The 27983-nt window shown below is 52.2% G+C and overlaps 11 protein-coding genes across 11 annotated transcripts; 5 read left to right on the forward strand and 6 right to left on the reverse strand.

The window, feature by feature from the left end:
• Window positions 1-35: 35 nt before the first annotated feature.
• K489DRAFT_325727 (uncharacterized protein) lies at window positions 36-3581 on the reverse strand (the record flags this gene model as incomplete). Its single annotated transcript, XM_033601847.1, has 3 exons — window positions 36-944; window positions 1005-1336; window positions 1379-3581. 3 exons carry the CDS (start codon window positions 3579-3581, stop codon window positions 36-38), a joined length of 3444 nt encoding a protein of 1147 aa, XP_033456567.1.
• A 3244-nt stretch (window positions 3582-6825) lies between these two features.
• Window positions 6826-7802, forward strand: K489DRAFT_68464 (uncharacterized protein). Its single transcript, XM_033608835.1, has one exon. It carries the CDS (start codon window positions 6932-6934, stop codon window positions 7499-7501), a length of 570 nt encoding a protein of 189 aa, XP_033456568.1. The 5' UTR covers window positions 6826-6931; the 3' UTR covers window positions 7502-7802.
• On the forward strand, window positions 7585-8563 carry K489DRAFT_412844 (Ctr-domain-containing protein; the record flags this gene model as incomplete). The annotated part of the gene is made up of 4 exons (XM_033607976.1): window positions 7585-7746; window positions 7890-7920; window positions 7990-8449; window positions 8515-8563. 4 exons carry the CDS (start codon window positions 7585-7587, stop codon window positions 8561-8563), a joined length of 702 nt encoding a protein of 233 aa, XP_033456569.1.
• A 2273-nt stretch (window positions 8564-10836) lies between these two features.
• K489DRAFT_68495 (uncharacterized protein) lies at window positions 10837-13328 on the reverse strand. Its single transcript, XM_033608836.1, has 2 exons — window positions 12940-13328; window positions 10837-12606 (listed from the first exon to the last, which is right to left on the reverse strand). The coding sequence occupies exons 1-2, from the start codon at window positions 13006-13008 to the stop codon at window positions 10942-10944; spliced, it is 1734 nt and encodes a 577-aa protein (XP_033456570.1). The 5' UTR covers window positions 13009-13328; the 3' UTR covers window positions 10837-10941.
• K489DRAFT_383768 (uncharacterized protein) lies at window positions 12671-13605 on the forward strand. The gene is made up of 2 exons (XM_033605692.1): window positions 12671-13171; window positions 13224-13605. Exons 1-2 carry the CDS (start codon window positions 13122-13124, stop codon window positions 13360-13362), a joined length of 189 nt encoding a protein of 62 aa, XP_033456571.1. The 5' UTR covers window positions 12671-13121; the 3' UTR covers window positions 13363-13605.
• A 573-nt stretch (window positions 13606-14178) lies between these two features.
• On the reverse strand, window positions 14179-16248 carry K489DRAFT_363029 (putative delta-9 desaturase protein A). The gene has a single exon (XM_033602675.1). The coding sequence runs from the start codon at window positions 15919-15921 to the stop codon at window positions 14470-14472; it is 1452 nt and encodes a 483-aa protein (XP_033456572.1). The 5' UTR covers window positions 15922-16248; the 3' UTR covers window positions 14179-14469.
• A 2305-nt stretch (window positions 16249-18553) lies between these two features.
• On the forward strand, window positions 18554-19644 carry K489DRAFT_68630 (uncharacterized protein). Its single transcript, XM_033608837.1, has 3 exons — window positions 18554-19021; window positions 19076-19274; window positions 19404-19644. Exons 1-3 carry the CDS (start codon window positions 18869-18871, stop codon window positions 19505-19507), a joined length of 456 nt encoding a protein of 151 aa, XP_033456573.1. The 5' UTR covers window positions 18554-18868; the 3' UTR covers window positions 19508-19644.
• Window positions 19645-19781: 137 nt separating this feature from the next.
• Window positions 19782-21593, reverse strand: K489DRAFT_412847 (uncharacterized protein; the record flags this gene model as incomplete). The annotated part of the gene is made up of 1 exon (XM_033607977.1): window positions 19782-21593. One exon carries the CDS (start codon window positions 21591-21593, stop codon window positions 19782-19784), a length of 1812 nt encoding a protein of 603 aa, XP_033456574.1.
• Window positions 21594-21985: 392 nt separating this feature from the next.
• Window positions 21986-22380, reverse strand: K489DRAFT_412848 (uncharacterized protein; the record flags this gene model as incomplete). Its single annotated transcript, XM_033607978.1, has 2 exons — window positions 21986-22099; window positions 22165-22380. The coding sequence occupies 2 exons, from the start codon at window positions 22378-22380 to the stop codon at window positions 21986-21988; spliced, it is 330 nt and encodes a 109-aa protein (XP_033456575.1).
• Window positions 22381-22956: 576 nt separating this feature from the next.
• On the reverse strand, window positions 22957-24225 carry K489DRAFT_344558 (uncharacterized protein). The gene is made up of 2 exons (XM_033602316.1): window positions 23992-24225; window positions 22957-23932 (listed from the first exon to the last, which is right to left on the reverse strand). The coding sequence occupies exons 1-2, from the start codon at window positions 24049-24051 to the stop codon at window positions 23108-23110; spliced, it is 885 nt and encodes a 294-aa protein (XP_033456576.1). The 5' UTR covers window positions 24052-24225; the 3' UTR covers window positions 22957-23107.
• Window positions 24226-24450: 225 nt separating this feature from the next.
• Window positions 24451-27929, forward strand: K489DRAFT_344561 (kinase-like protein). Its single transcript, XM_033602317.1, has 2 exons — window positions 24451-24769; window positions 24826-27929. Exons 1-2 carry the CDS (start codon window positions 24515-24517, stop codon window positions 27661-27663), a joined length of 3093 nt encoding a protein of 1030 aa, XP_033456577.1. The 5' UTR covers window positions 24451-24514; the 3' UTR covers window positions 27664-27929.
• Window positions 27930-27983: the final 54 nt, after the last annotated feature.

Consider the following 27983-nt stretch of genomic DNA (forward strand, 5'->3'; position numbering starts at 1 on the left):
GATGTCGAACGTGGATTGTGGCGTTTTTCCACAGTTCACTCTTTGCTGGTCGTATTGTCCAAAGGCAGGACGGGAGATTTGTTCTCCGCAGTGCCAGAAGCGCCGTTCTCATTAGCAGGAGACATCTCGGCGCTGTACTCTGGCTTTGGAGGTGAGGTCGAAACTGAGGTAGAGGTAGCCGGCGCCACTCCGCAGTATTCCTTGACCACGCCTCTCAGAGCAGCACGCTTGATCGGTTTCGCGAGAAAGTAATCCATGCCAGCTTCATGGCATGAAGTGACGTTGGATTCTGCAGCAAAGGCAGTCAAGGCGATGATAGGATTGCGAAAACCGGCGGAGCGAATGGCTCGAGTGGCCTGCAGGCCGTCCAGGCGCGGCATCTGTATGTCCATGAAGATGATGTCGAAAGGAGACGGCGTTTGGGGTGAAGAAGACGAGGACGACGACGACGACGACGATGACGACGAAGAGGATGCGGGGCACGAAGAATTTCCCATAGACGCCTGCACGATCTCGAGTGCTTCCTGACCATCATTGGCGAGAGTAATGTCGACAATTTTCTCAAGCTTAAGCATGCGTAGGACGACCAGTTGGTTGACCTTGTTGTCTTCGGCGACAAGCACACGGATGGGTAGTGCAGACGATGTATCGGTCATGGCGGCAGTGATGTCACTATTCGATGTGGTCGATGATATCTTCGACTCGTCGAGGGCCTCTGGTGATATTCCGGTCGATGGTGTTGATTGAGACACGGATTCCTGAAGGCTACTGGCGGTCATTTCCGAGCCCGGTGTCTGCGATTCTGCGCCCAGCGATGAGGCCGCTTCAGATATTCGCTTGATGAGAGGTGGACGGCGCGGTGCCAGCTCGTTATCCACAAAAAATGGACGCTTCTCGTCAAGGCGATACGGCGAGGGTTGTGGTGCACCGCACCCGCTAAAGTCCTCCATGAATACGTCTTTCCCCTCTCTCGCTGTGAACGATTCACATTCCGACTGCTGGACATGACGTAAGGGCAAATGGAAAGAAAATGTGCTTCCCTGGCCTGGAATACTGTTCAGGCTCATAGAGCCACCCATGAGGCTTGCGAGCTGTGAGCAGATGCTCAACCCGAGTCCAGCACCACCGTGTTGTCTGCTCAATCCGGCTTCGCCTTGAATAAAAGGTTCGAAGATGCGTTGCTGCATGTCTGTTGAGATACCCGGCCCAGTGTCTTTGACCTCAAATTCGAAATGCAGATCCTGTCCAGGCGGAAGCGATCGAGAACCCTCTTGTCGTCCTCTAGCGATAGCTGTATGGGGTTTGATCAGATTCGCGGTACCTTGCTGCAGTGTGTCTTCGTAATGCAGACTGTGACGCCGGTCGAAGGTTAGAGAACGCCGGAGCGGCGTCGATGTCAACGATCCCGACGGTGTGATTCCGACGCCGACCCACTTCGCCGCAGTACATTTGATCCCCAGGGTGATACTCCCGCCAGCGGGAGTAAATTTCAGGCTATTCGATACGAGGTTGATGACGACCTGCAGGATGCGGTGCGGATCGCCCCATAGGAGAAGGTTTCGAGTGTCCAAATCCGACGTGCGTGATTGTGCCTGGTATAAGCCAGTCTGAGTACCTGCAACCTCTCCTTCAAACAACATGTCGTCGAATATAATCTTGAGGTCAATCTTCTTTTCTGCGGCTTGCTTCGCGAATAGCGCGTATATTTGTTCCTCGACATCACGCAATCGGAATCCTCTTTCTTCGAGGGTGGCAACCTGTTCAACCTGATTTCGGCTGAAAGTGAGTAGATCTGTGAGTAATTTGAGAAGCAGATCGCCACTCTTGTAGATGATACCAAGGGATTCTTTAATTTTCGATGGATCATCCTCTTGCATGCAGACGGCGCACATGCCAAGAATACCGTTCAGGGGGGTCTTCAATTCATGACTGATGTTGGCGATGAAAAGAGTCTTGGTCTCGTTAGCTGCTTCTGCCGCCTTCTTGCTTTGCTCCAGTTCCAAAGTCCTTTGTCGAACACGGTCCTCGAGTCGCGCATATTGTACAAACAGCTCATCCGACATTTCGTTGAACGTCGTAGTGAGCTCTGTCAGTTCATCTTTGACGAGGTGCTTGCCCACTCGGACCTTGTTGGGAATTCGGAATGGCTTGTCCTCCATCATTCGACGTTGAAGTTCGGGATCATCGAGTCGCGGTCGCCATTTCAGCGTCGAAGTCATGAAGCCCCCATCCTTGCAGGCAAACGCGTAGGGGTTAGCCTTTTCGCTGCCAGACGTGTAGCTTATATCATCTGATTTCGGGGGATCCATGGTCTCGGCTGTGGCGACCCGCAACCGCCGAATGGGCAGAATCGCCCAGTGCGCCATGGGAAAGGACACAATTGCGAGGAAGCCTACCACACTGAAAACACACGCCAGGAGTATATCTCGGAGGTGATAGATCGGCTCCCAGGTTTCCGATCGTGCTTGCTCAACCACAATCACCCAATCGACCATCGGGCTTGGTGTGAGCGAATAGCCAACCGATACCGACTTTCCTGCCTCGTTGTACGTGTCTATCAAGGTATCAGTATTATCGACATCGCCACTCCTCTCTGTAATGGCTGCATCAACAGCGGGGTACTGGTCTGCAGAAAAAGGCTTGTTCGCAGTGCCGGCCACGTGGTCAGGATGGCGATCACTCATATTTGCATTGAGTGGAAATAGATAGCGGACGTCATAGGTTGGCCTTGTCCCGGTCTCTTCGTCATATCGGACACCCGCGTCAAATAGGTTGGATGGACCTATTGGGCCAAAAAGTAGCGTCTGACCAGTATCGCCAAGGCCTTCGGGAGCCGCAATGACGGATTTAATGAGCGCCGCATCCATGACTACAGTGAGCCAGCCAAGTCCATCTGCGCGAGAGGTACTGTTGAGGATTGGCAAGGTGAGTGAAATGAGAGAAAAGCTTGCATTCACAGTTAAGGGTCCTAGAACCAAGGTGGAATTCTGGAGCAAGCGTTTGCCGTTGTACACAGCGGATGTCACGGTCAAGTTCTCAAAACGGTCCTCCGCGATCGTGAGGTTGGGATACAGCATGCTCGGATAGCCTACGCCAACGTCCCCGAGATTAATCTGAGTTCCATTGGGATAATACCAGGGCAATTCGATAGGTCTCAGAGTCCGACCCGTGGCGCGGAGGACGCTGACACTGGCGCTTCGATTTCTGATATCCTGGGCGAAGACTTGAGCTTGCAGAGCCAGAGCATGCCCATTGGAGTTGATATCACCCAGACTAGACTGGATATCGTTTTGGGCGCCTTCAAAGTTGGCCGAGGTGAGGTTCGTACCATTTCCATAGCGGGCAAGACTGTTCTGTATGGATGTACGCGTTGTGATGAACCCGGCAACGGTTTCCATAAGCTCCAAATTACCAGAGATCTGTGCAGCCTTGAGCGAAGCTGCATTGCGCAACCGGGAGGAGGCGACATCGAGGACGAAATTGTGATTCGTGTACCAGACCGAGAGAGAGATGACAATCAGGCCAAGAAGAGAGGAGGCGAGGATCAGGCAGGCTAGTTGTTCCCGGATGGAAACGCGCATTGTCAGAGGCAGTCGCGCCCTCGCCGCGACCATCCGGTGTTGCAGATGATGGAACTTCATGACATTAGAGGGCGGCGGCCTCGCGGTGAGTGTGGGATGACACTATCACCGGCGTCGACCATTCCGAGGGATGGATTTGTAAGTTTCGCTTTGGGTGGATTGCTGTCGGATATTCAATGTTCAGTACACATTCTCGTTGTAACAACAGGCAAGCAGTATGAAGGAGAAGTGAAGTCGAGATTGGGGAATCGGAGACTGTCCAGGTGGTGAGCGCTGGCGTCAGAGTTGATGGGAAGCTTGGCGGGACGAGTGGTGCACAGCACCAGGCAAGACGGGTCGAGAGAAAGGGAATTCCCGCCGCCTGCTGCTGTTCTCACACACCACACCCTTTCATCGTTACTCACCCAGATGGGCACCTTCGGCTGGCCGATGAACGTTGGCCGCTGGGGCCGCCGCACGCTACAGCAAAATGGATCCTTCGGCGTTTGAACACGATACTACAGTAGATGAATTGTAGGAGACATGGCATTATTTTCTGCTGCAGACAATGTTAAAGGCCCGGGTACATGAGAGTTCTTCGCGTCTCCATACAGTCATAGTCTTCTCCATCGCATATGACCCACGCAGAAGAAGCATCATGTCCATTGCAAACGAAGAGAGGTAAGCACATCTTGCTTCTCCATCATTTTTACGAATAATCTAGATTCGATGCTAGGCTATTCCTGTAGGAGGATGGAGAGCTGATAGCACCGTATCGAAGGAGGTGAGGAACGTGCGCGCAGCGATTGCTACCATTGTGAGTGCACTGCACAGCATCGGGAAGGTAGCAATGCACATTGACAGGAGAGCTTGACGAAAAAGAGGGATCACAAAGTGCTTCAACATCTGGCACCGAGACATTCTGGCAGGTCCAGAACTCGAGAGAATACAGCGGGAACCGTTTTGTGATCATCCCCTTTGCCACGCGCGTGCGGCGCTCAGGCCCCGGTCCTGTCCAGACGAATCGGGTATCGATCCATCAATCGTCGGGGATCCTTAGGGCTTGGCATCGCTGCTGCTTATCCATCGGGGAGAATGGAGAGGAAAGCAGTGCGCGCGAGTGAATTGTGATAATGTCTCTTAATCGTTGATACGGGTGATCTGCACACTCGTCAAGGAACATCAGGTGGGTCACATACCGCCGCTGTTGATATTTGGTCGCTTCTTCTCTGGATGAACCGTATTGTAGTGATGACTGCGGCCGACGCCAGCACCTCCACCTCTGCTCGCGTGCCGCTGCGACGCCACAACTCGTCCTCAATGCCAAAGCTGGCATGAGCGACATGTCGACGGCTGATACCAATGTGTAGATTCTGCTGATGGATATAGTCTGACCGTGCATACACGTCCAGGACCGCACCTTGGTGAACGTGCACATTAAAATCAAATCCACGAAATCTCTATGCATGACCTGTCGTCAATCGCAGATGATCACCACTCAAATTCAGGACCGTACCAAACATCATTGCCATCCATCTGCATCAGATCTGCAGTGCTGACAGTGCCAGTACCATTGGGCCTCTCATCATTACTCCCATCAGACGGTACATTCTCACACGTCCTCCGATGCCATTTTTACTCAAGTTTCCTTCCAGGCCTGATTCATCCTGCATCCTGCTCGGTCACATCCGTCAATACCCACACAAATGCTGCAGGTGGTCATGTGAATTCTAGGCAGAATCGCGCCGCCACAATATCGCATACGCTTGGATGCCGTTCTGGATGACATGCGGCACGGATGTGGAATAGGGCTGTCGATCAGCAACACATCCAAGGCTTGGACGACGCGATGGGTATTGAATTTTTGCAATAAGAAATGATAGCAAGGTGGATCGGTCCCCGAATGATGGCCTATGTACGCACTGTGAAGTGATGGTGATGGCAGGCGAGCAGGCAGATACATATCACGTGTGCGAGCGTGAGGATAACCCAAACCCTAGTATAAACCCTAGTCGATACACTCACGACCATTCAAATCGTCTAGGTTCCTCGCCTCCTCAATGCAGGACTATCTCGCAATAGAACTCGCGTCCCTGATCAGCTCGAGAGTTGTACAGCTTTGACTTCTGTGACGGAACATATGCTCGCAGCGACCGATAATACTCGCAAGGCTCTGGGGTCGCGATGCCCCAGATTCGCTGTCTCATGCAGGTGTATACTCATTTACTACTATATAATCATGACAACGCCTCAACATGAGAATTGTTGGCCTCCAAGATCCCATCCATCAACTCTGATTCGTTATTGTCTGCGAAGCATCTCGAGGGGAATGCCTATGTGTCATTCGGGCACACATGTGATACCTTGCACATGTGACAGCGCGCATAGTCGTGTACCAGTGAAAGACAGAGCAACAGCTTACACAATAACGAAGAAACAGTGCAGCCCCACGCGTTGTCCGAGACACCTCTCCGCCCGCATATGCAAGGGTCCAATTTTCAAACACCCAACACCTAATCGTCGTATGAATGTCGCATGTGCCACTTTCACAGCCCTGCGTTGAGGGACCTCGGGACTGAATGGTCTCCATCTCAAGGACAAGGTTATAAATTTATAGACAAGATAATCCCCAAATATTGGGTTGATGTCCCGCCGAGGTTATAGAACTTTCGCCGAACCCCTACTGCAGGCACCATGGAGATGTCCTTTTTCTTTTCGCGGCTACACAGCACAAGGGCAAGGGTTTCGCTCCTCGTAGGCGGTCGCGTGCTGAGCACGTCGAGATGGACGCGAGCAAGACGTGCATGTCGTGTTGCATGAGATGGACTAGTACAAAGTACCTACTTTTTGTTTTTGGACCAATGGCGATATTTGTAGCAGACCGCTGAGTCGGACACCGAGCTTTATCGTTTGTGTAGTTTTCTTTGTTCAAAAGTCGAGAATGCTGGATTTCGTGTCAGGCCAGCATCCGTCGAATCTCCTGTAGCGGATAGACGTGCTAGCGGTATTCTTGCCTGTTCATCTTCACATCAGATGTGGTGAGGGTGATTCTCGCGAACACAACCGAACGGATTGATTATAATGGTATATCGCAAAGAATGGAAACTTGCTCAGATCTGCCCAGATTGGGAAAGCCTGGATGACGGAATCTCTAGGGACTATGTTAAGTCTCACGTCAGCCCTTTTTGCCGCTGCGGTACCACACGAATACTTGAATCGTAAGGAGATACCGGCTTGTCTATCCTTGTATAGTCCATGTGACAATGAGATCCGCAGAAGAATGATAATGAAGGGGACCAAATCGTGGGACTGATTGAGACCCTTGCTCGAAATCTTTCCAGTACTGTATAGTATTACAATAGCAAATACCAATGTCGGCGGTCACCGCCACGTCGCTTGAATGTCTTGTCCATCTCCCGGCGCGGGCGTGGGCGATGGTGGTGGTGGTGGTTGTAGTGGTGGTGGGGAAACACAGGCGTGATCCAGCGCTGGTTTTGGTCTCTCCACGCATTTCAGTCGCGTATTGTACTGAACAATCACATCACCATCCTTCCGAGTACTATCACCGCCCTCACTCATGCACACACACACTATGGTTGGTCATTCATCACCACCACCACCGCTCCTCTTCCTTCCACCCACACTCCCGAATCCATAGAAATCACAGTGCCATCCTGTATATAGCCACAGCTCTTCCGCAATACATACATCTACTTCTTGGTACCGGCTCAGCTCACAATATCCTTCTCTCCCCTACACTTCATATTCCTCTCGTCCACAGCGCCTTCCCTTGTCCTAGACACTGCGAATGCTACTGCCGCCGCTACTACTATTGTATCTTGTCACCCCGTGCCACCAAACACCAAGAATTCCTACCGATCGTCACTCCTCCCGTGACCTACCGTGCCGACATTACGACACACTCCTCCGCGAGAGTTTGAGCAAGTTTTGACTACACTACCGCTTCCCTCGACAAGCGAGAGGGTGTCCAAAAACACATATTATTATTATCAGAGCCATCACAATGAACGCCCAACAAGTCGCATTCACAGCCGACAACATGGAAATGAGCCAAACCGCCGCCTCAGCAGTCACCTCCATCGTCACAGGCATGGCCGCTCCTACGAGTACAGTGGTCTCGTCGATGGGAGGCATGGATATGAGCCCTACAGTTTGCAAGATTTCTGTAAGATTAGTCCTCGTCCGTGGTGCATGGCGGTAGAGAGAAGGAAGAAAGAAAGACAGAAAGAAGGAGGCAGAGCAGCAAAGCCAACAGTGACGCAAGAGGAGACACGGAACAGGAATACTGACGAGAAGCCGTACATCCAGATGTTGTGGAACTGGTATACGATTGATTCCTGTAAGTCCTTAACAGCTGTGCGAAAGTGCTCTCAGCCTTTTCACTGTCGCTGACGAACGTCCCTCCCAGGCTTCATCGCTCGCAGCTGGCACGTCCGTTCGCACGGCACCTTTGCTGCCACATGTGTCGGCGTTGTACTACTCGTCATGTCCTTAGAAGCCCTCCGGAGAGCTGCGAAGGAATATGATGCACGTATCGTCAAACAACGAATCGCTGAGCTCGACGCTGCTGATGGCGCATCCGGCAACGCCACAGCCACCATCACCGCAGGTTCGAGCGACGACGACGAGGACGCCATTAACAAGCCCACCGCTACGAGCACCGTCGCCGCTGCGGCAGGCGCTGCTCGACGATTCACCCCAACGCTCACCCAACAACTCATCCGCGCGACCTTCCACCTCCTACAGTTTGCTGTGGCGTATTTCGTCATGTTACTGGCGATGTATTACAATGGCTACATCATCATTTGCATTCTCCTCGGCGCATTTTTGGGCTCGTTTATTTTCGGCTGGGAGAGCATCGCTTTACCGTGAGTCGTGAACCATTTCCCTCTTTCACAATTTTGGTGAGTTGCAGAGACTGACGCGCAGACAGTGTACCAGGCCAAGAGCGTGAGCGCGAGATCACCTACTGCTGCGGATAAGGGATGGCGCCGATTGTCGGTGGGGCGAGATGCGATATGGAGAAAATGACCAGTGTTCCAGGTCACAGCATGAACATGGGAGTGAAAGGAAAGGAAGGGGAGAGAACGGGAGATACCACACGAAGGTTTTGATGATTTCTATCAGCATTGGGAAACCGGCGGTGAACGATTTTATTTCTTGAATGAGAGAAAGAGTATTGAACATTTTGACAACGGGGTTCATTAGTCAATAGCACCGCGTCTATGTTCAGGAATTTGAACACGATTTGACCCTCGGACAGGGAAATGGCAGGGATTTTCATATTCGAACAGCAGCAGATATCCCGTGCCAAAGCAAGAGCAAAGGAACGAGCAAGACGACAGCACAGAGGCATCGCGCACGGCATAGCAAGAGATGCAAGTCCGTGCCAAATCTTCTTTTCCCTGGATGGCAGACATGGCTAAGCCGTAGCTTGCGGAAAAAGCCCATCTCAATGGGGCCTGCTACATCAAAAACGGAACAGAGAGAAAAAGATGGGAGATGTTCTTGCAGACGTGTTTCCGCTTCTGCGTGCTTGATCTTTTGGGTGGCCCCAGCGTCTCCTTGCTCCACACTCGTTTCGAGCGATGGGTCGCGTCGAATTCTTGGAGAGGAGGAAGCTCTCAATGTCTATCTTCCCTTCCTGTCTCTGCACAGAAAGTCGAGGAACTTTTGGGAACCCGGAATGTACTGATTTGCGAAGTGTTGTAATGGCCTCTATTCGACATGGGGATGGTAAGCTCTCTGCGACTTTTCATGGGTTCCGAAGTCTTCAGTCCACGCTCTCTGTCTCGAATCCCCTCTTCTTCGAGGAAAGAAGATCTGTTGGATCGTCCCGAGGCTCTGTCCCTTGAGGACCAACTTTTTTTTTCCTCGGAAGAGCTGATGCTTGTTGAATCCAGATCATTTCTCGAGGAAGTTCAATCTCTTGGATAGCCATCAATGCCGGGGTCTCTTTCTTGGAGGACTTGGCTCGGGAATGCCTTGTTGGAGGAGACGACTCGAAGACCCTCCCGGGCCGTCATTTTGGATGCCGTCGTGTGTTTCAGCAGCGACTGTTGCCCTGTAGAACGCAAGGTTGTTTGCGGACATTTGAGTATGAGGATGTTCCTCGCCGAGCACCCTCTTCTGTGTCTCCCAGCATTGCTCCGTCATCTCTATCGCTCGCCCTCCATCGCTAGTAGACTTTTCAATGCAACAGGTATCCACCCAGGCATATTTGATGTCATCTGCAGCGGCTTGATCCAGGCAAAACCGGAGTATATTTAGCCAGTCTTATGGAGGCACGTATTGCCAAGGAGTTATTGATATGTGACTTCCTGATCAGCAATCCATGTATGCGATAGAATCGCATACGGATGGATGACATCAGTGTCAAATGAAGTCAGACTAAGCTGGCCGCTGGGCGTGCGTGAAAGCAGACGCATGGTAGATGGCGTGTGCTACGATGCAGGCTGGCGCGCTCAGTAGATTTCCGGGTTGAATCATGGCTGACCACAGTGCTTCAACGATGTCAAAGACATTTTTAAAAGAACCACAATGAGTCTGAACAACTGTGTTTGTGGTCGTCGGCGCCCTCTTGCGCAGCATGGCCCAAATATTGTGGCTCATCATAGCATGTATCTAGCAGGCACAGCCTCGCTGCACTCATTATTGTGTTTCGGAATGTGATCGGCTGGCTGATCTGTAAGTTTGCATGCAGGTGTCGAAAGTTTTGGCACGCTATTAAAGAATCCAGGAGAGCAGGTTACATGGCTGAAGTTCTGTCGAGGCATCAAAAAGCGACTTACGCCCAGCGTTGCCCTATTTTGCGCACATAGCGCACAGAACACTCAGCAAGGCGGAGAGACGGCGTCAAGCTTGCTATTCACATATGAGGACACGATACCGACCGTCATCCAGCCTTGCTTCCTCCTTCGAGCATGATTTCTTCAAGCGATGGCGCCGATGCAGTCTGTAACTTGTCCCTCCGTGTACGCTGGGCAACGATTGTCTTTAAACTTGTCGGGACCTTGCGATCGCGAGCGAGACACTTCTGTGGTTGTTCATTGAACAGGTGGAAGTGTCTTCGGTTGGCGCTCCACGCTCTAGAAATTTGTGACTTCTCATTGATGCCCATGGCGGAGACCGGCGCAAGAGAACGGCCTTGAGCGGAGTCTCGCCTTCCGATAATGCTTCCGGAAGTTATTGGTAAGAGACTCAATGGAGCTCTTCCCGCTTCCAATTCTGACGGCCTTTCGATCGAGATATATGGTTTTAGCCAGGGCGGCACATTTCCATCCTCATGTATATGACCTTCGATTTCCTCTTGTACGTCGTTCTTCGACTTTCAATGATTGAGAACATCTCGGACTATCCCTCACGAAGCGATCTGTTCCATCGCCCAACGGATCAACGCAGCCTTCTCCCTCGCTCGAGAAAAAGCTTCCTCGTTCACGCCTGTGCCCTTGACGCTGCCTGAACTTGCACCCGAAATGCTGCTATTCGCAGTGCCATTACCGTCGGAAACCATACGGTCACCACCACTAATCGTGACACCATCGTGATCTGCTGTGACTCCATCCAGATCCATGTTCTCCATGCCATCCTCAACCTTTGGCTGTAGTGGTAACTCAACCGCGTTAATGCCATGATTCCCAAAACTCCCACCGTCCGCCGCCGCCGCCGCCAAATTTAAGTCCTGCTCGAAGAGTGGTATCAATTCCGCCACCAGCTTCGCGCCCAAGTCCGAGACGTACCAGACGTGCCTGACAAGGTGCAGTCCAACGCCATAAAAAATCACGATCAGCGAGGCGTTCAAATCTCCGCGTTGAAAGTCCTCAATAAATTGCGGCGACTGACGGGGTCCCCAGGCCATGATCCCGGACTCAGAGCCCGCAGTCTTGTACAGCACGAGTGCGCGAGAAAAGTCATCGATGGCCGTGAGGAGAGGAGTGAGCTTGGCGTGCGGTAGAGCCGTGCTGACGATGAGCTGGCGTAGTTGCAAGATCTTGGCTTCGAAATGGAGATCCAGGTCTGATGCGGAGGAGGGGCTGAATCCGTTTGCAACAGGTGTGCCACCAATTGGAGAGATGATGGGCAATTCATCACTTTCGCTCCGAGCTGCAGCAACTACCGCTGCAGCTACTCCCCTCGGATTTGGCGATGGGATGCCGTGGAAATGGTCGTCGTCGCCAGGATGAAGTGTGGGGAGGTGGATGGTCGACTCTTCAACAGGCACGGTCATTATCTCTCTAGTACCGACTGGGACCCCATCCGGTATGGGATTGAAGGACTCCGCGTAACCTTCTCCAACGACAGGCGCGTATACGGCTCCGATGGTTGCGGTACCGCGCCAGAGCTGACACACTTGCAGCAGCTGAGCCTTGGCCGAGGATTGTCGCGCAGCAGGTGTTGTGAATGTAGCCAATCCGATCAGGCCGATGAGGGCGGACGCCCAGAAACAGGCCTCAGCCTGATTACGAGAAGGGTTTTCAAAGAGCGTGGGCAAGATCTTGAGGGTGCGGTCACGGTAATTCAAGGCCAGCGAAGTATAGCGTGCAGCCTCACCGTTTGTGTCCTCCGGGTCACTGCGAAGGCGCAGAAAAGCCATGTGCAAAGAAGTGAAGCTCATTAGAGCGAACAAGAGATAGTCATGCTTCATAGCCAGTAACGGCATGCTTTCCTGCCAGAACGATGATGGAAAAGTGGCAGCGTCGCAGGTCTGCCAAGTGCGTATGGTGAAGTGATGCATGATCTCCATCTCGACTGCGTAAGAAGGGACATGATTGACGCTGTGATTGGATGGAGCGGCAGATAGGGGCGATGCTGCGGCGATTGATGGCGTATTGGGGTCATCGGGACTTGCATAATTCGTGGCGGATAAAGACGAGATCGATAGTCGTGGTGTTTGGTGTGGCTGTGATGATTGTTTGACGGGCGGTTGATGCAGCGTCGGCTTTGGTGTGGAGTTCGAGTCTTGAGCGTAACTGCATTCCGAAGATCGTCGAATGCATCCACGGCAGATTGGTCGTGTCTCATCGCACTATCGGTGTGTAAACAGAGGAATCGGTCAGTAAAGTGGAACGAAATTGATATGAGGAGTCTGAGCACGGTAATGGAAGCGCGTTGCGACGATGATGCATGGCGTGACTGCATTAATTACATATCCGCGCATCTCAGCTTCTCGGTTGAGGCTTGCATGCTTGCTTGTTGCCTTTCGTTTATGTTGAAAGTTGTTTCCTCCTCACTTGTACTTGCTTTGAGTATTGTATCGGATCGTGGACCCTGCCTGCAGCCAACCTCATCGAGCGTAAAGCCTTATCCAAGCACCCCGGGAGGAACTCAATATGAAAGCGACTGAAAATATTCAACGTACCTTGACGCGTCTCTGCTTGCACTGATCACAGCCATTGCGCGACTTCTTGTGCCATCGTCGCTCCACCATTGGGAATTGCCCAGGCGGCGGAGAGACCAATAAGAAAGAAAAAAGACGGAGAAGGATTGAGGGTTCGCCAGTAGCGATGTGAGTGGTCGTCAATCATACATCCGACATCACTGATGCGGAGGATCGCTTCTTTGCTTGGTCTCGTCGCCTGGATGAAATCGTTCTGACGTTACTGGAGTGAGTTGAATCCAAATTATGCACGGGGAAAGAGCTACCGAGGCTTGGCTGTTCCTTGCGTATGATGACGAAAGCGCGGTCTTAGATGGGAGTGATGCCTTGTATTTAACGAAAGTGATGTGTCATGTTCAAAATAAGGTAGGAGAAATCGTGCAATTCGATATGCGTGTTGACTGAGAGCAGAGCAGCGTCTGTCTCTGCGATAAAGGTGGCGCGCATACGTGGACGTCGAAACGAAAGGAAGAGGAATTATGCAGCAGACACGAGGTGGAGAATCTAGCTGTCGATCACTTCTCCAACTGCGAAGCCGTCTGGAGTGTGACAGTGACAGATGCTGCAGAACCAAGAAATGATGAGAGGAGGAGGTGAGGGTATGCCTGAATGTACCTACAGTAGGTAGTATTGAATCGTGCACACAAGACCAATCAAGAAAAGTGTGAAGAATTGGCGGTGGTCGACGGCGTTATTCGTGCAGGCCTGGGGAATTTGAAGTCGATATAGAGTTTGAGAGGAACCTTGGAGTGGTTTCCTGCTGACAGCGGGCAAGCAATGTTCTGCCTAGGAGCCTACGCATGCCGAACCCGAGCAACTTGCGGGCAAGGCATACATGGGTGTAAGGTTTTCCACCGGTATTTATGCAACCGTCTGTCAGGACCGGCTGCCGATAAATCCCCAGGTAGCTGCATAAAAACAAACCCTTTCAAGGCCACAGGCGTGAGTCAAACTTGTCTCACCCTTTGCTTTATCCGCTGCCGTCCGATTGCAATCGTTCCAAACACACCTGGGCACGTCAGCAATAGGAGAGAGAGACGAGAAAAGAAAAGTACCTGAAGACCAACATCGCGATGCATGAAATCGTATGTACAACTCGGATGAGAACAACGCACTGCCAAGGCTGACGGGAATGGGAATACTAAGACTTGAAACTTGCTTGCGATCCTGTGCACGTCTCGGACAAGAAGAAAACACCGGCATTTAAGACATAAATGTGAACATGATGATATGAAGTTTTTTTGTAATTCAAGATATCTATCTATGAAACCTGAGGAGAAATAGAAAATTGTCGCTCATGCTGACGATGCAGACAAACTCAGGTATCGAATGGCGAACAAAGAAGAAGGAAATGGCTAAAAGGTATATAGAGAATTCCGTTCGCGTGGTGTGTCACCCTCTTCGGGGGCCACCGCCGTCGTTTTCGTTCCATCATCACAGACACGCAATAGGAAGTGGGGCATGATATTAATGGCCAAGGCAAACCTCAAATCGAGACTTTGGCTAACATCTTTAAGCCGCGCCAGCGCTGGCCGGAGGTTGGATAACCTTCGTGACCTGCGCGCCGGCACGAACCAAACGGTTGCCGTTGGCGTCCTTGTAGAGTTGAGCGCCTTCCTCGCCAGCGCCGCCACGCTTCCAAATCTCGACCTCCATGCCGCCACGGATGACACCGACGCGCATGGTGGAGAGCAGGTTGTGGGCGGCGTTGCTGTGGAAGTAGACACCTCCGTTGAACATAGCGGTGGCGTCCTTGCCGAGACCGGAACGGATCATGGCCTTGCCACCAGGGTGGTCGTTGATGAAGTCGGAAACATCGTGGACGACACCAGCGACAGCAATGAGAGCGCGACCGTTCTTGGACTGGTCAACGTAGTCATCCCACTCCATGACGGGAAGCTGCTCAAGCGGGACACCCCAGTCCAGCTTGGCACGCTTCTGGTCAAGCTTCTTCTGGAGCTGCTGAACACGACCCTTCTCGATCTCGTTGGAGCGGAACTGCTTCAAGTCGTAGGCGAGGCCGAGCTGCTTCCAGAGCCAGATGGACCACTTCGTGGGGTCGTACTGGTGCCACTCAATCGCGTTACGGTAGTCCGAAGGGAACTCGTGGTGGAAGTTGTGGTATCCCTCACCAAGAGTGACGAGAGCAGTGATGATGTGGTCACGAGGAGAGTTGCGGTCGTCGAAGGGCTGGTCGCCGAGCCAGTGAGCGAGAGAGTTGACACAGAAGGTAGCCTGCTGAACGAAGAAGATGCGGAGAATGCCACCGTAGATGAGACCTCCCATCCAGTCACCCCAGCCGAGACCAGCGACGAGCATGGGGAAGATCAGACCCATGAAGATGACAGTCTTCAAGTAGTTCTTGTGTTGCCACTGGACAACCCAGTCGTCGTTCAGATCGGAGATGTCAGTACGTCCGATGCGCTTGGGGTTTTGCTTCATGATCATCCATCCCAAGTGGGAGTAGAGGAGACCCTTGCGCACACTGTAGGGGTCCTTGTCGGTGTCGGTGTAACGGTGGTGAGCGCGGTGGTCCCGAGCCCACCATCGGATAGAGCCCTCAACGGCACCACCACCAACAGCAGCGAGGAAGATCTTGAGCGGGGTAGTAGCTTGGTATGAAGTGTGAGCCCACAGTCGGTGGTATCCGGCGGTGATACCGAGACCGGTAGCGTAGTAATATGCAATGGAGAAGATGAGGGTCTTGATGGTCAAAGGTGTCCAGAAAGCTGCGACACAGCCGCTGATTGGAACACCGATGATGAGCACGACGTTGAGCCAGTTGACATGCTTGTACCAGTTCTTCCTCGTCATGGGGGTCTCGGTGATGTGAGGCTTCTTCGGGTCATACTTGGGGTTGCGGACCGGCTCTTCCGGTGCCGGCTTTGAGAGAGATGAGGGTTGTTCGGAGAGGTATGCCGGGTCGACGGCCATCATGCCTGCAGTTGGCTGATGCGAAGGCATCGCGGTGGCGGTATGAGTGTGTAGCTTGTCAAGTAACTTGCCAATGATCCGACTCTTCCACTTTCTGGTAAGGACAAACGGTCTGCTGAAACACAGAACTGCAATCTGAAAGCGCAGCAAGGTGATGATAGTAAGTGAAGGGAAGAAAGGGGAGAATGAGGTTGGATACAAAGGATATATGTAGTAGATGTAGGAGCGGTGGTCGTAGTAGGTAAATAGTTGGCGGCGTGCTCGTTCGCCATGCACAGTACAATGTACAGATTCAACACTATTCGGCCGTAGCTGTTGAGAGACTGCCTGGCGCGCCTCCCGCGCCGAAGCCGAGGGGCGTAAAGGTCAGAAAGTGTGGGGAAAGGAAGGAAAGTTGGCGCCAAAGCTTCCACCACTTCCACACACGGCCGGCGCGTGTCTCAACGCAATCGATGCCAGTCCCGGTACCATCCATGGAGTGATTCATCACGAATAAGTTCAGTACATCATCAATTGTATACAGTACATGTACAGGTACGCAGTCTCTTCGCGTGGCATAAGAATGAATCAGAAGGCGACGGACATCTGGGCCCAGCCGGGAGCTACCAATGTCTTTTTGGTGCTCGTCTTCATCATCACTTTGGCCAGTACCTACGTAATCCTCTCTGATGGGCGTATTATCTATGATAACAGCGATTGGGCTTTTGCTATGTATCATTTGCGCAATTATAGGTCACATCACAGCTTATCACGAGAAATGCTCCCCTCGATAGTGCTGCAAGATGTCTCGCAGACGCTCACCAGGCTCCATCCAATCCCCTCGTTGACGTTTTCAACCCTCTGGGCCGGATCATTGTTATCAGATCGCAAAATTTCCCGACCGCCTATTGATCGTGAGATAACTGCCGAGGCCATGGTAACTCCGTCCCATCCATTTCATTTTCTTTCACGCATTCTGGACCCGTACCCTATTGATATCAATGTTCATAGATGATGCGAATGTTGTCGACCTGTGACGCGGGCTGATACATTATGAAAGCCGGTCCTTGATATATCCTCTCAACAGTGACACGAGTGTGTAGCAATTTGATGCGCATTCCCTGACATGCAAGGTACGGTAAGCACAATCAAGGGTAACGCACACTGTAGTGGTGTCCTGTACTGCTGCTGCTGAGCGTCTCAACCGGCCGTAAGCTGGATGGATGGAACAAGCATTTTGGACGCCACCCGCACTTCATCCGCGACTCCTCTTTCATCATACACCTCAAGAGCAGATCCACCTGTACCTTCTCCGATGACTAAAGCCGACTCAACGGGCGAGACGAGCTCTGGACACTCCGCTGCTTCATGAATCTCCTGGATCGTCACTTTGGTGGCGGTCTGTCAACGCCGCTGCCCGCAGCAGGGGGGGAGATTTGTTCAGAGTGGATTATGTCGTGAAGATCACCCGCATCCTCAGCCAATGACGAGTGGCTAGAGGCACGATCCGCGGCTTTATCGCGAAACAAACGATCAAGCTTCATGCAAAACTCTATCTGTGAACTACCCTTCTGTCAATCTCCTCCTCTGGGCAATCTCGAAGCATCTGTCCTCACTGCCTCGGTGGATCGACATGATTGTTCTCTGGCAGATTGGCCCAACCATCTCGACTGCAGAAAGGGACATACGCGCTTAACCATATCTCAATCTGCCCGCACTGATCTCTCGCATGCGATCACGACGCCGCCTCTTGGTTTCGATCGTCGCTCATGTCCCTGACACGCCTGACTGGGTCTACCGTCCGACCGATCAAAATCTGGGGAAATGCGCATCTTCCTGTCGTGATAGGCGTTCATTCGTTGATTTCCTGGTCCGTGAGCGAGATTGCGCGAGAGGGGCTCGCCCGTATCGTGCTGCTGTTCGATTCACAGGAATTTCCGCAGACTGCCAGAAGGCAGTGTGCCAACAGGCACTTGTGTGTACGGAAGAGCGAACCACTTCGCAAAGCCGTATAGCAACGGCCTTGCGCGCGGAGTAGTTTCGCCCGCTTTGAAGATCCTTGTCCGCGACACGCAATTGGGTTCATGCCGCCGCGTGACTTATCTATTTGCCACCCCGCTGTCGATCATCGAAACGGTCCGTGAGCAACCAAATGTCTACAGTATGCGTTTCGTACCGCGCATCGTGCGAGTTTGCTCTTACGGTAGAAAGACATCCAAAGCTCTGAGAAGTTGTGGCAACAAGGCCGGCGAAGCCTGGTTGACTGCATCGCGTGAACAGGTCAAGTGAAGCCCAGTCATTCCACACAGCCGCCGAATCACAGAAGATTGTCGTGATACGCCCGTAAGCCAGTTCTTGGTTCGGCATGCTGCCGAACCGTTACTACCTAGGTACACACATTACGCTTGATCACTCAACGCATGAGCACTGTAGACGTAACAATAAATAATGAGGACACCCAATCCCACGGAACATCATTCTAATACCGAAGCACTCGGCCGCAGCTCAAAAAGTGTCACCCTCAAAATGACCAAGTAGCTCGCGATTCCCACTTCATAGAGACACAGAGTTGCGATGTTCGCGCCTCGCTTCCGTGGCAGCTGACTGATTCACGTCGAAATCATACGCCCGCCAGGGCATGCGACATATCGAGAACTTACCGCTTTCGCAGGACAAACAGCCAAGCAGCCAGGGAGAAAGGCCGGATTCCAAAACAAGTTGTGTGATCCTCGAGCATTACGCTGAGCGGTGAAACGCCCATTCGGCGGCTCTCACATTGCGGAAGCAATAGTGGCAGGATTTCCCGCACTTCGTAGCTTTGGTCCTCCGTACCTAGGTTGCCACCACTCGCAAGCTGATGGGCTCACATTCGGAACGAAATTGAATGATCAGCGCCCCTCGCCAGCAGCGAAGCCGCTATGTAGCCCAGCACGATTTCCCCGCGCGCGGTCGATCTCATTTCAACGGCCAGCGAGTACGAGAGTGACGACGAAAATCGATGAACAGCCAACCACAGTATCTGGGGAATCGGGCTGCATCGATCGATCGAACGAGAGTATTTCCGCGGCAGAGATGGCCTGGTACTGTCCGCCAAAAGAAAAAAATATCACCGCGTTTGCAGCCGACAGGGATCCAAAAGTTGGCGACAAGAGTACGCACCTGGGACTCGCGGAGAATGTGCTAGCGACGCGACTCACGTTTGAAGGTTCACATGGATTTTGCTTCTCGTGGGTCACGATTGAGCAGGAAATCTATCAGATGTAGAGGTTTACAAACAACGATGATGATGGCGATGACGATGACGAAAGATTTCGACGACACCGAGGAAGAGTTGAGATCTGGAGGGCGCGAGAGCATGTTGAGGAGCAGGGGAATTGTGACATTCAGCCGATTGACAGTTCGAGGTGAGTCTGCTCTGCGAAGCTGGAGGATACTCCTCGGAGATACCAGCACATTGTCAAAAGACGCGATACTTGTAATATTGAGTAAATCCTCGAGGGGGGAAGTCTTTGAACATGCTGAAATATGAGTAGTCGTGAACACCGTCCAGACAAATTCACAAGGTGAGGAGTTCCAGTACTCTGGATCTGCGGGACGGTACTCCGTTCACCGCAATCGAATCTGTCCTGTGATTTAAAGCAGGATCGGGATGACTGCATGTGATGTGCAAGTGGACTGCGTTTTCAGAAACGAGGGAAAAATACAATGATCGAGCTCTTCAGCATACCTTCATCAGATAGCTGTTTACCAAGATAGGTATGCGTAAGAGATACATGATAATACTGTACCACATTCACGTATGACGTCGATCTACCCCAAGGAACTGTATTCAATCATCATCCATAGTATTTCGTACTCACATAATGTCACGGCTATCCCGATCCAGAACTTCGAACAGAGACCCATATTGCTCAGCTCACATCCACCTTCGCCAGTCCCTCCCTGTCACTCCCACTTTTAGTCCTCCTCAGCCTCGATCTCGCTAGTAAGGCATCGATCTCCAGAAGACGCGCCTCAATCGCCGCAAGTTTCTGCTCGTTTGTCAAGTCGGGGTGTTGCAATGCAGCATTGAAATCTGCATAAGACACTTGCGTGGAGAGATGTGCTGAGGTAGTTCCTCCTCTGATTCCTAGGCTGGACTTGTCATTGCCATTGGTGGTGGTGGCGCGGAAGGCGGGATGATTGGATGACGGACGGCTGCCTGGGCGGTGATGGCGAGTTGTCGAGAGCTGACTAGGGGCTCTGAGTTTTGGGATTGGATCTTCTGTGCTGTCGAGCTGTAGAGGAGAGATCGCTTGGTCAACTTCGTTGTGCTTGTCGCGAGGGCGAATCTTGATCTTGGGTGGCGGAGCGGACATAGAAGCAATGCTGCTTGGCAGGATTGCTGGTGTTGTAGCGTGTTTCTTAGAAAGGTGCCGCGGCTGATGGTCCTTGACAGCGCCCATACTCGAGATGTAAGACTGAGCAACTGAAGTATCGCATCTGATTTCATCAGCCGCTGGGATCGTGTTCTCAGGCAAACCGCATGACTTGCTGCACGACTTATCGTGTTTATCAAGACATACGATGCTAGTCTGGCGATTATCGCCAGCTTCCGCGTGAGCGTGAGTATCGTCAGGAACACCCGATGGTAGAGGGACATCATCTGAAGATCGCAAAGCTGCCATCTCTTCCACCAACAGTGTCCGGTACTGCTCGGCGAGGTGCTGAGTATTTCGACTGCCATGGTATAGTTCCGGGACGTGCGGCCATTGTGCTTCTACAGAATTTGGACGACCAAGGACAGGACTCTTCACTTCATCGGTGTAACTGCTTGTTCGGTCCATCGTTGTTGTCAGATCTGCGAGATCGGGCATGTGGGATAGCCGCTCCAGATGGGTAGTAGGACTGGCGATTTTGTCGTTAGAGGACGACTTTGAGATTGCAGGATTCGCACTGCCTGAATCGTGCGAGGACGAGCAGAGCGATGGGGTGCAACTGGTCTGATGAGGCCATGCGGGAGTCGTAATCGTCTGCAGAGAAGCCTGGATGCTTCCTTTCCATTCATTCGTATCGTCCAAAACTTTCGTGGAAGCTTCGAACTCGAGCCCGGGCCTCCATTGCCGAAATGGAGATACCGCGAAGGCAGAGATGTCGACTGGAATTGGTTGCATGTCGAGCTCTTCTCTCGGTGGAAGCACGTTGTTGGGGACAGAAGCCATTTGAGACTCGGTCGAATCACATACTTTCAAAAGAACGTTCTTGTCTCCGAGAGATGTTGTCTGCTGTTGTTGGTCGACAGCAGCGTTTTTGCTGATGCCCGAGCCTTTGTTGGGCTTTCGATCCATATCGGACTTGGAGTCCGAGGACGACTTTTCATGTCTATGATTGTGCTTGGAAGCCTCACCGTTGACAATTGTAGCATGTGAATTGGATTGTGGCGATTGAATCAAGACGGCTTCCCTTTTCGTTCGATCGATGGTCTTGACAGGTCTTCCAATGGATTGATAGCGCACGCTTGGCGAGCGATGCAGTGTCGTCGGCGCGCTACTCATGAGCTCAGTGACCCGTCTTCGCTGACTGGGACATTCAGGCAAAGGCTTTTCTAACCACGATGGTTGGGTCGATGCTGTCGATTGCGGCATAAACAATTCGAATTGCTTAAGGTTGCTTGTGGGCACATGAGTGCGGCGTTTCACCATTAAAGCATGTCGATCCGTTCTCTTGAGGACTGAAAGCGCCATTTTCGGTTTGTAAGAATCTCTTCAGAAGATCATGTATTTTCGAATCGTTACGGCTACCATCTGTCAACGCGGTGGGAAAATCTCGGCTTATACTAAAAGCACTGCCAGCAAAGGGATGGTCAAATGACGTTTGACGCGGTTTCGGAGTGGCATTAATGAGCACAATTTGAAGCTGCAACATGCATTCCGGCTTCACTGCTTGGACTTTACATTCCTGCATTGCTGCGATCAGCACACGCGGGACTTAGGTTGGTTTCCATTTCAAATGCGCCTGAGGGCCTAGGATCGCAGAGACTCGGAATAGAAAGGTAATGCGCTTGAACTTAATATAAACCCAGGCATCACAACACGTCAGGTCAGGTGAATGCTGCTGTCATATGCGCACGCATGAACTAATTATCTGCAAGCGCTCCAGATTGCTCGAGTTCTTCAGGACGCGGTGTTTGTGGAATATCGACGAGCACAGCAGGATTGTCCTTTCGTTCCGAGATGAGTCGCTCACGGTTCTATCCGATTACTGTCAGTTTTGCTCCATTCAAGAGTCGATCTCTCTTCGCCGTCCGTGGCTCACCTCAACCTCGGTCGATTTCGCAATCTTATCAGCTTCTATGGCGTCCAAGGCCATGGCTTTTGAGCCTCTGCGCGCAGCACGAACTTGGTCAACGGAAGCTGGGGTGCTGTCGAGCTCCACTGGTATGGCATTGATTGCAGCGCTGGATATGACGAATGCCGGCCTTGTGGTGCCAACTGGCGAAACCAAATCTTGAGCTGAAGATCCGGAGGTCATGTTGCAATATAAAGCTGTTCGATGACACTGCGGTTTGTGAAGGTAATGCAATCGTGACCAGGCTGGTGTATTAATATTGACAGTCGAAGGCAACCTTGGAAGGCAATTGTAGCTTACGACGGCGCGTTAAAAATACACAGTAGTGTTGGGGACAAGTCTTCAGTCCACGCCGCATGATCGTCAGGTGGCATGTCCATGGAACACTCCCCTCGTCGATCGCATCACATGCCAGGTCTACCTCATGCAGGGTACGCGGCGGCGGCTGGCTGCAGTCGACAGAACCGAGGGTTCACTACAGTTCACCAGAGAACGACTCGTTGCTACAGATGCATACACAATACACTTTACATACATGAATCTCGTGTCATACATAACAAAAATACACGCTGCTGTACTAATTTCATAAATTGAGTATCTTTCCTTACTCGATGCAAGGGAAGCTGATGATTGAAGCTTCACCACGGGACCGCTCGAAGAGCTTCAGCAAGCTGCTACACATGCTGTGAGACATCGCATTGATGCTAATTATAGGACGATGATCTTTGCGCTCACACTTCACGATGAATGATACAGACTCGATGGAACAGCAGAAGAATAGTAATGGTATCATAATATGATTGGAGATGCTGAGTTCAAGACCACGTGAGCGGGGTATCATCTATCAATAATAAGTCGACAGGACGTCGTGAACGTCTCCTATAATACAGATTTTCAAGGATTGCGTCCGTCATTCATTTTCCTGCTTGGAAACGACCAGTTTGGTAGCACCCTGTTCCTCAGCTTCACTCTGCTCTGCGGGAGGAGCCTTGGTGGCAGTGTCCTTCGGAGCTGCAATTTTCGTCACCGCCACGGGTTCGCTCGGCTCGACCTTCTTTTTGATCGGCGTGATGGGTGGCTCAGGCGGCGGGGCCTTGCCAAGATCATTGGTCTCCTCCATAATGGCAGTGTCCTCGACTGTTCTGCTGCCCCAGGAAAGAGGATTCCACCATCTTGATGATTTGGCTTCTTTCGCGGCGTGAATTCGTCGCCCAAGGTCTTTCAGCGTCTCCAGATCTGGGTCCACTTCACTCCGGAGCATTTCAACTTCTGCCTCGAGCTTCTCCAATCTCTCTGCCACGTCGTCCCGCCGGGCGGATTCCTTCTTCCGACTTCGCCAAGCATCCCAGATCAACAATCCAGCAGCAACGCCAAAGATGAAGGCCTCCGAAAAGAAATTGGCGCCCAATTCTATCGCACGCGTCTCTGAAAGAGGTCTGATCTTCACTTTCTGAACCTTGGAACTTTCTTCCTTTTTGGGTCCTTCCCGCTCGAGTCGTTCCTGCTCCTCGTCGTATTTCTTTTGTTCGGCTTCCGTTCGTACAATAGGCGTCTCAGCTTTGCGTTTCTTCTCCCCTGCGGCCTTCTGCTCTCGTTCATGCATGCGCTCCTGCGCTGCTGAGTCGTGGAGTATGCCGAGCCGCATTCGCATATCTATTCGATGTAGGCGTTGTGCCTGAGCGACTGCGAAATATCGGAAGCCGTCATGTTCTTTCGCCTGCCGTTTGATATAATTCTACAAATTTCACATCAGTCGGGTGGTATAGCCATTTATATAAATGGCTCTCAACATACTCCGATAGGCTTTGCGGCAGTACGAATAGCGAGTGAGAGTAATTTGAAAGTGAGCGACATGATTTGTAAAGAGGGTAGCCAGACCCTTTCTTCACCACTGGATGTTCATAATATGGTCTTTCGAAAGAGCCACAAACTCCGGTTCACTTGGCGGAGCTTCTATCGTATCACAAACAAGATACGTGACACGGTTGACGAGGTTATATGAGACGATGTGCAATCGACGGTCCAGTCAGCCTGGAAATGTCAACTAAGGCAGTGGAGTTGTCGCAATCAATCGAGAGGGTGGAGCGGGATTAGTCATCGCTCCGGATTCGCGGGTGGTTGTTGTGACGATTATTGTGCAGGCCCGCTGCAGCCGAGAGCCACAAATGCACTAACGCGTTTTGGGTTGTCTGCCCCAGCAACGATAAACAGTCGCAGGCCGAGACATCATTGACGGACTATTCGCCATACAAAGTCTTTAAATGTCAAGACAGGTCTTGTGCTAGGTGCAAGAATCGTCAATCGTGGGATCCGAATCATGGCGGCAGCTCCTCCTTTGCCTGCGGCTACTGCACCAGCACCATCTTCAGCGTCCTCGATTCATGCTGATCCTCCACCGCCGATCGTCACCGAGCCGAGCGGAATCAACTACGCGACCGGCCCAGCTTTAGGAAAAGGCGGCTTTGCCATATGTCACAGAGCCGAACGATACGATGGCAGCCGTCCTACGGGTCAAGTCGTCGCTCTCAAGATTGTCAAATCAATGGTCGAGCCTACAAAGATTGCTCAGAAGGTGTGTTTGTGCAAAAGCGCTGCGTGGCCGCATGCGAATGAGACTAACGAGCACAGTTTGTCACCGAGCTACAAATACACAGTAAATTATCCCACCCGAACATCGTTGGCTTCCACCGCGCCTTCTCCTTCCAAACGAGCACGTATGTGGTCTTGGAGCTATGTTCCAATGGCTCGCTGGCAGATATGCTGAGGAAGCGGAGATACCTGACTCTTCCGGAAATTCGACGTCTGGTCATTCAAGTCTGTGGAGCTGTCAAATACCTTCATCACAGACACATTGTCCATCGCGACCTCAAGACTGGCAATCTTTTCTTGGACAGCAACATGAACGTCAAAGTAGGCGACTTTGGCCTTGCAGCTTTGGTGGTGACTGAGCGGGAGATGGAGGTACGGAGAAGGACAACCATGTGTGGCACGCCGAACTATCTCGCGCCTGAAATCCTGGAAAAAGGGAAGGGACATGATGAAAAGGTGGACCTGTGGGCAATTGGCGTTATCGCATATACCCTTGCTGTCGGAAAAGCACCCTTCCACGCGTCGACCAAGGAAGAAATCTACAAAAAGTTGAGATCAGGAGAGTACACATGGCCGGAATTGAACTCGACTTCAAATCAAAGTGCCGATCTTCGCAACCTGGTCTCGAGTCTTCTGGTCCCAGAGGAGCTGCGCCCGTTGCCTGATCAGATTGTTTCGCATCCATTTTTCAAAATTGCACTCGTGCCGGCAAAAATCCCTTCCACAGCTCGAGAAAAGGCGCCAGTCTGGACCGATGCTGCCCTTCCTTCGGTGGAGACTTTACGACGGGGCTTCAGCGAGACATGGTATCATCTATGCAAGGAGTCCGGTGTTGGAGAGTACGAAGAGGGCAAATTCTTCCCTTTGAACGGCGGCCGCAAGGTGCGCAGTATTGTGCATGACATGGCCCGGGAGGTCCAGGCTGGACGGCAACCAACCATGCCCATTCCCAAGGATGTGGTCTACACATCGCTTCTAAGCGACTGGGATCAGATTCCTGTCGATGGAAACAAAGGTCTGCGGGAGATGTCTCACAACGAAGTTGCGACCACTCGTCATCATCTCGTCAACAGGGAGATGGTTCCGAAGAGCAATGAAGGCATGCTGCCGCCACCTGTACCACGCGTGGTCCCCAGAGCAGCACGCGCTGGTTCTGTACGAAAGGTCGCCAGAACTATCAGCGAGGAGACTGCCGCACAGAACTCCGCAACAATCAAGGTGGCCGCAGAAGCATCTTCATCCACGGATGCTTTGCAAATCACACGAACACGACCGACTATATCTTCCTCCTCGTCGCTCAGGCAGCTCCAGACTTCTACGGCTCCTCATCAAAACGCACAACCGCTACCTGCAATGCCTGAGCCTATCGTCGAGAAGCCTCAACGTGTAGCGAGCACCAAGCGCAGCGCAGATGCCAGCCTGGCACGACGACCTGGGACGACGCGCGCAATGAGGGAACAACAGGCAGCGGCGATTAAGCCAGTGCCATCATCTACAAGCATCACAGCTCCTCGGAGGACAGCACGTGAGCGGCCACTGTCGCCTATTGAAATGGCAGAACCTCTGGCAACACTCGACGAACTAGCCAAGGTTTCTCCATTCAAATACAAGCGAAAGGCGCAAGCTGCAAAAGAAGTCGTCGAGATCCTCTCCGACCCAGACAGCGAGGACAACAAACAGAAGCCCGCGCCTCCAATCATGGCCAAATCCATCCCAAGCCACCAGCGGAAATGCTCTCAGCTCGCTAAGAGCAGCGATCTTGCTGCCTTGCCAAACACTGACCCAAGCACTGTGCTCCGTCGCCTCGCTGCCTTCCGCGACAATCTTGCTGCTGAGCTTTCCAAATCTTCCGCTCGCTCCGCCGTCACTACTGAGCGCTGTCTTCCAGTCGACACCGACCTACCATTCGTCTCACGCTGGGTCGACTATAGCCGCAAGCACGGCGTCGGCTATGTTCTCTCCGACGGAACCGTGGGCTGCATCATCAACGCAACTGCGAAGCCAGGTCATGCTGCCACACCTGTCACACACGTTCTCGTCCGCAACGGCCAAAAGTGGCTCCAAAAGCTCGGCGCGAAATCCGGCTCGATTGCCAGTAATGGCAGCAGCAGTTTCCCAGGAATCGACAGCGTTCCGCTCGAGATTTTTGAGGACCACAGCGCTCTGCCGAGCACCGGCGGCATTTTCCGCAAAATCTACAAAGGCCTCGGCAGCGTGCAGCCCGGCCATCCTCTTGCCGTCGACGCCGAGCGACGCCGCACTCTGAGTGTCCTCTGGGTGAAGTTCGGCCGGTACATGTGTCAATCACTCGATGGTTCAGGCGAGACAGCAACGACCGACAAAAAGCCATCAACTGCCGCATCGCAAAAATCCGAAGAAACGTTCGTGCGCTTCTATCAGCGCATCTCCAGCATCGGCCTGTGGGCATTCTCCGACGGATGTTTACAGGTCCATTTCCCGGACCACACTAAACTTGTGCTTTCCGCCGACGGACGCGTGGTCTCGGCAACGCTGCTCGGTGTCGAAGCCACGGCACACTTGGCGCAGTTCGGCGAGTTGTTGCCACAACATGTCACGGGTCGGGAGGTCCACGCTGGCGGAATTCGAGACTTACTAACGACGGATGTGCATGGCGCGGGCGGCAGGGCCAAGGCCAGGGTCGTGCGGGTCAACCAGTTGAGGGAGAAGCTGGCATTTGTGGGCGAGGTGGTGTCGCAATGGGTTGCGAATGGAGGATTGGGAAGGTTATCTGATGACAATGGTTCAGAGGAAGATGTTGCGGATGGGAAGTTGATCTGGGATGGATTGGCTGTGAAGACGCCAGCTAGAGCGGCGGTGGACCGCGTCACGGTGGGGAGGATTGGCGGTGATTTATGATCACCTGTCGTGTTGAATATTCGCTCGTGCCGCTGTTGGGCCTGGGATGTTTCTTGGATAACGAAAGACACGTTGGCGTTGTTTGATGGTTGGGTTTCTTGGCGATGCTCCTTTCTTGCATTGAGCTGGCGTTTTTTCCGGGATATGTTTCCTTCTTCATCTTTTACTACGCTCTTCCAGACTACTTCCGTCTCTGCTCGGCATACTCATGATAATGTTGACGTACAGTCAAGAACCTGCAATTGAATTACTTCGGTTTCCGAATCTCTGTTTCGATTTAACATGGCGAACAACATGCCAGACTCGTGAAACTTTGCACA

The sequence above is a fragment of the Dissoconium aciculare genome, assembly GCF_010015565.1.
Source record: "Dissoconium aciculare CBS 342.82 unplaced genomic scaffold K489scaffold_13, whole genome shotgun sequence".
Classification (NCBI taxonomy): Eukaryota; Fungi; Ascomycota; class Dothideomycetes; order Mycosphaerellales; family Dissoconiaceae; genus Dissoconium; species Dissoconium aciculare.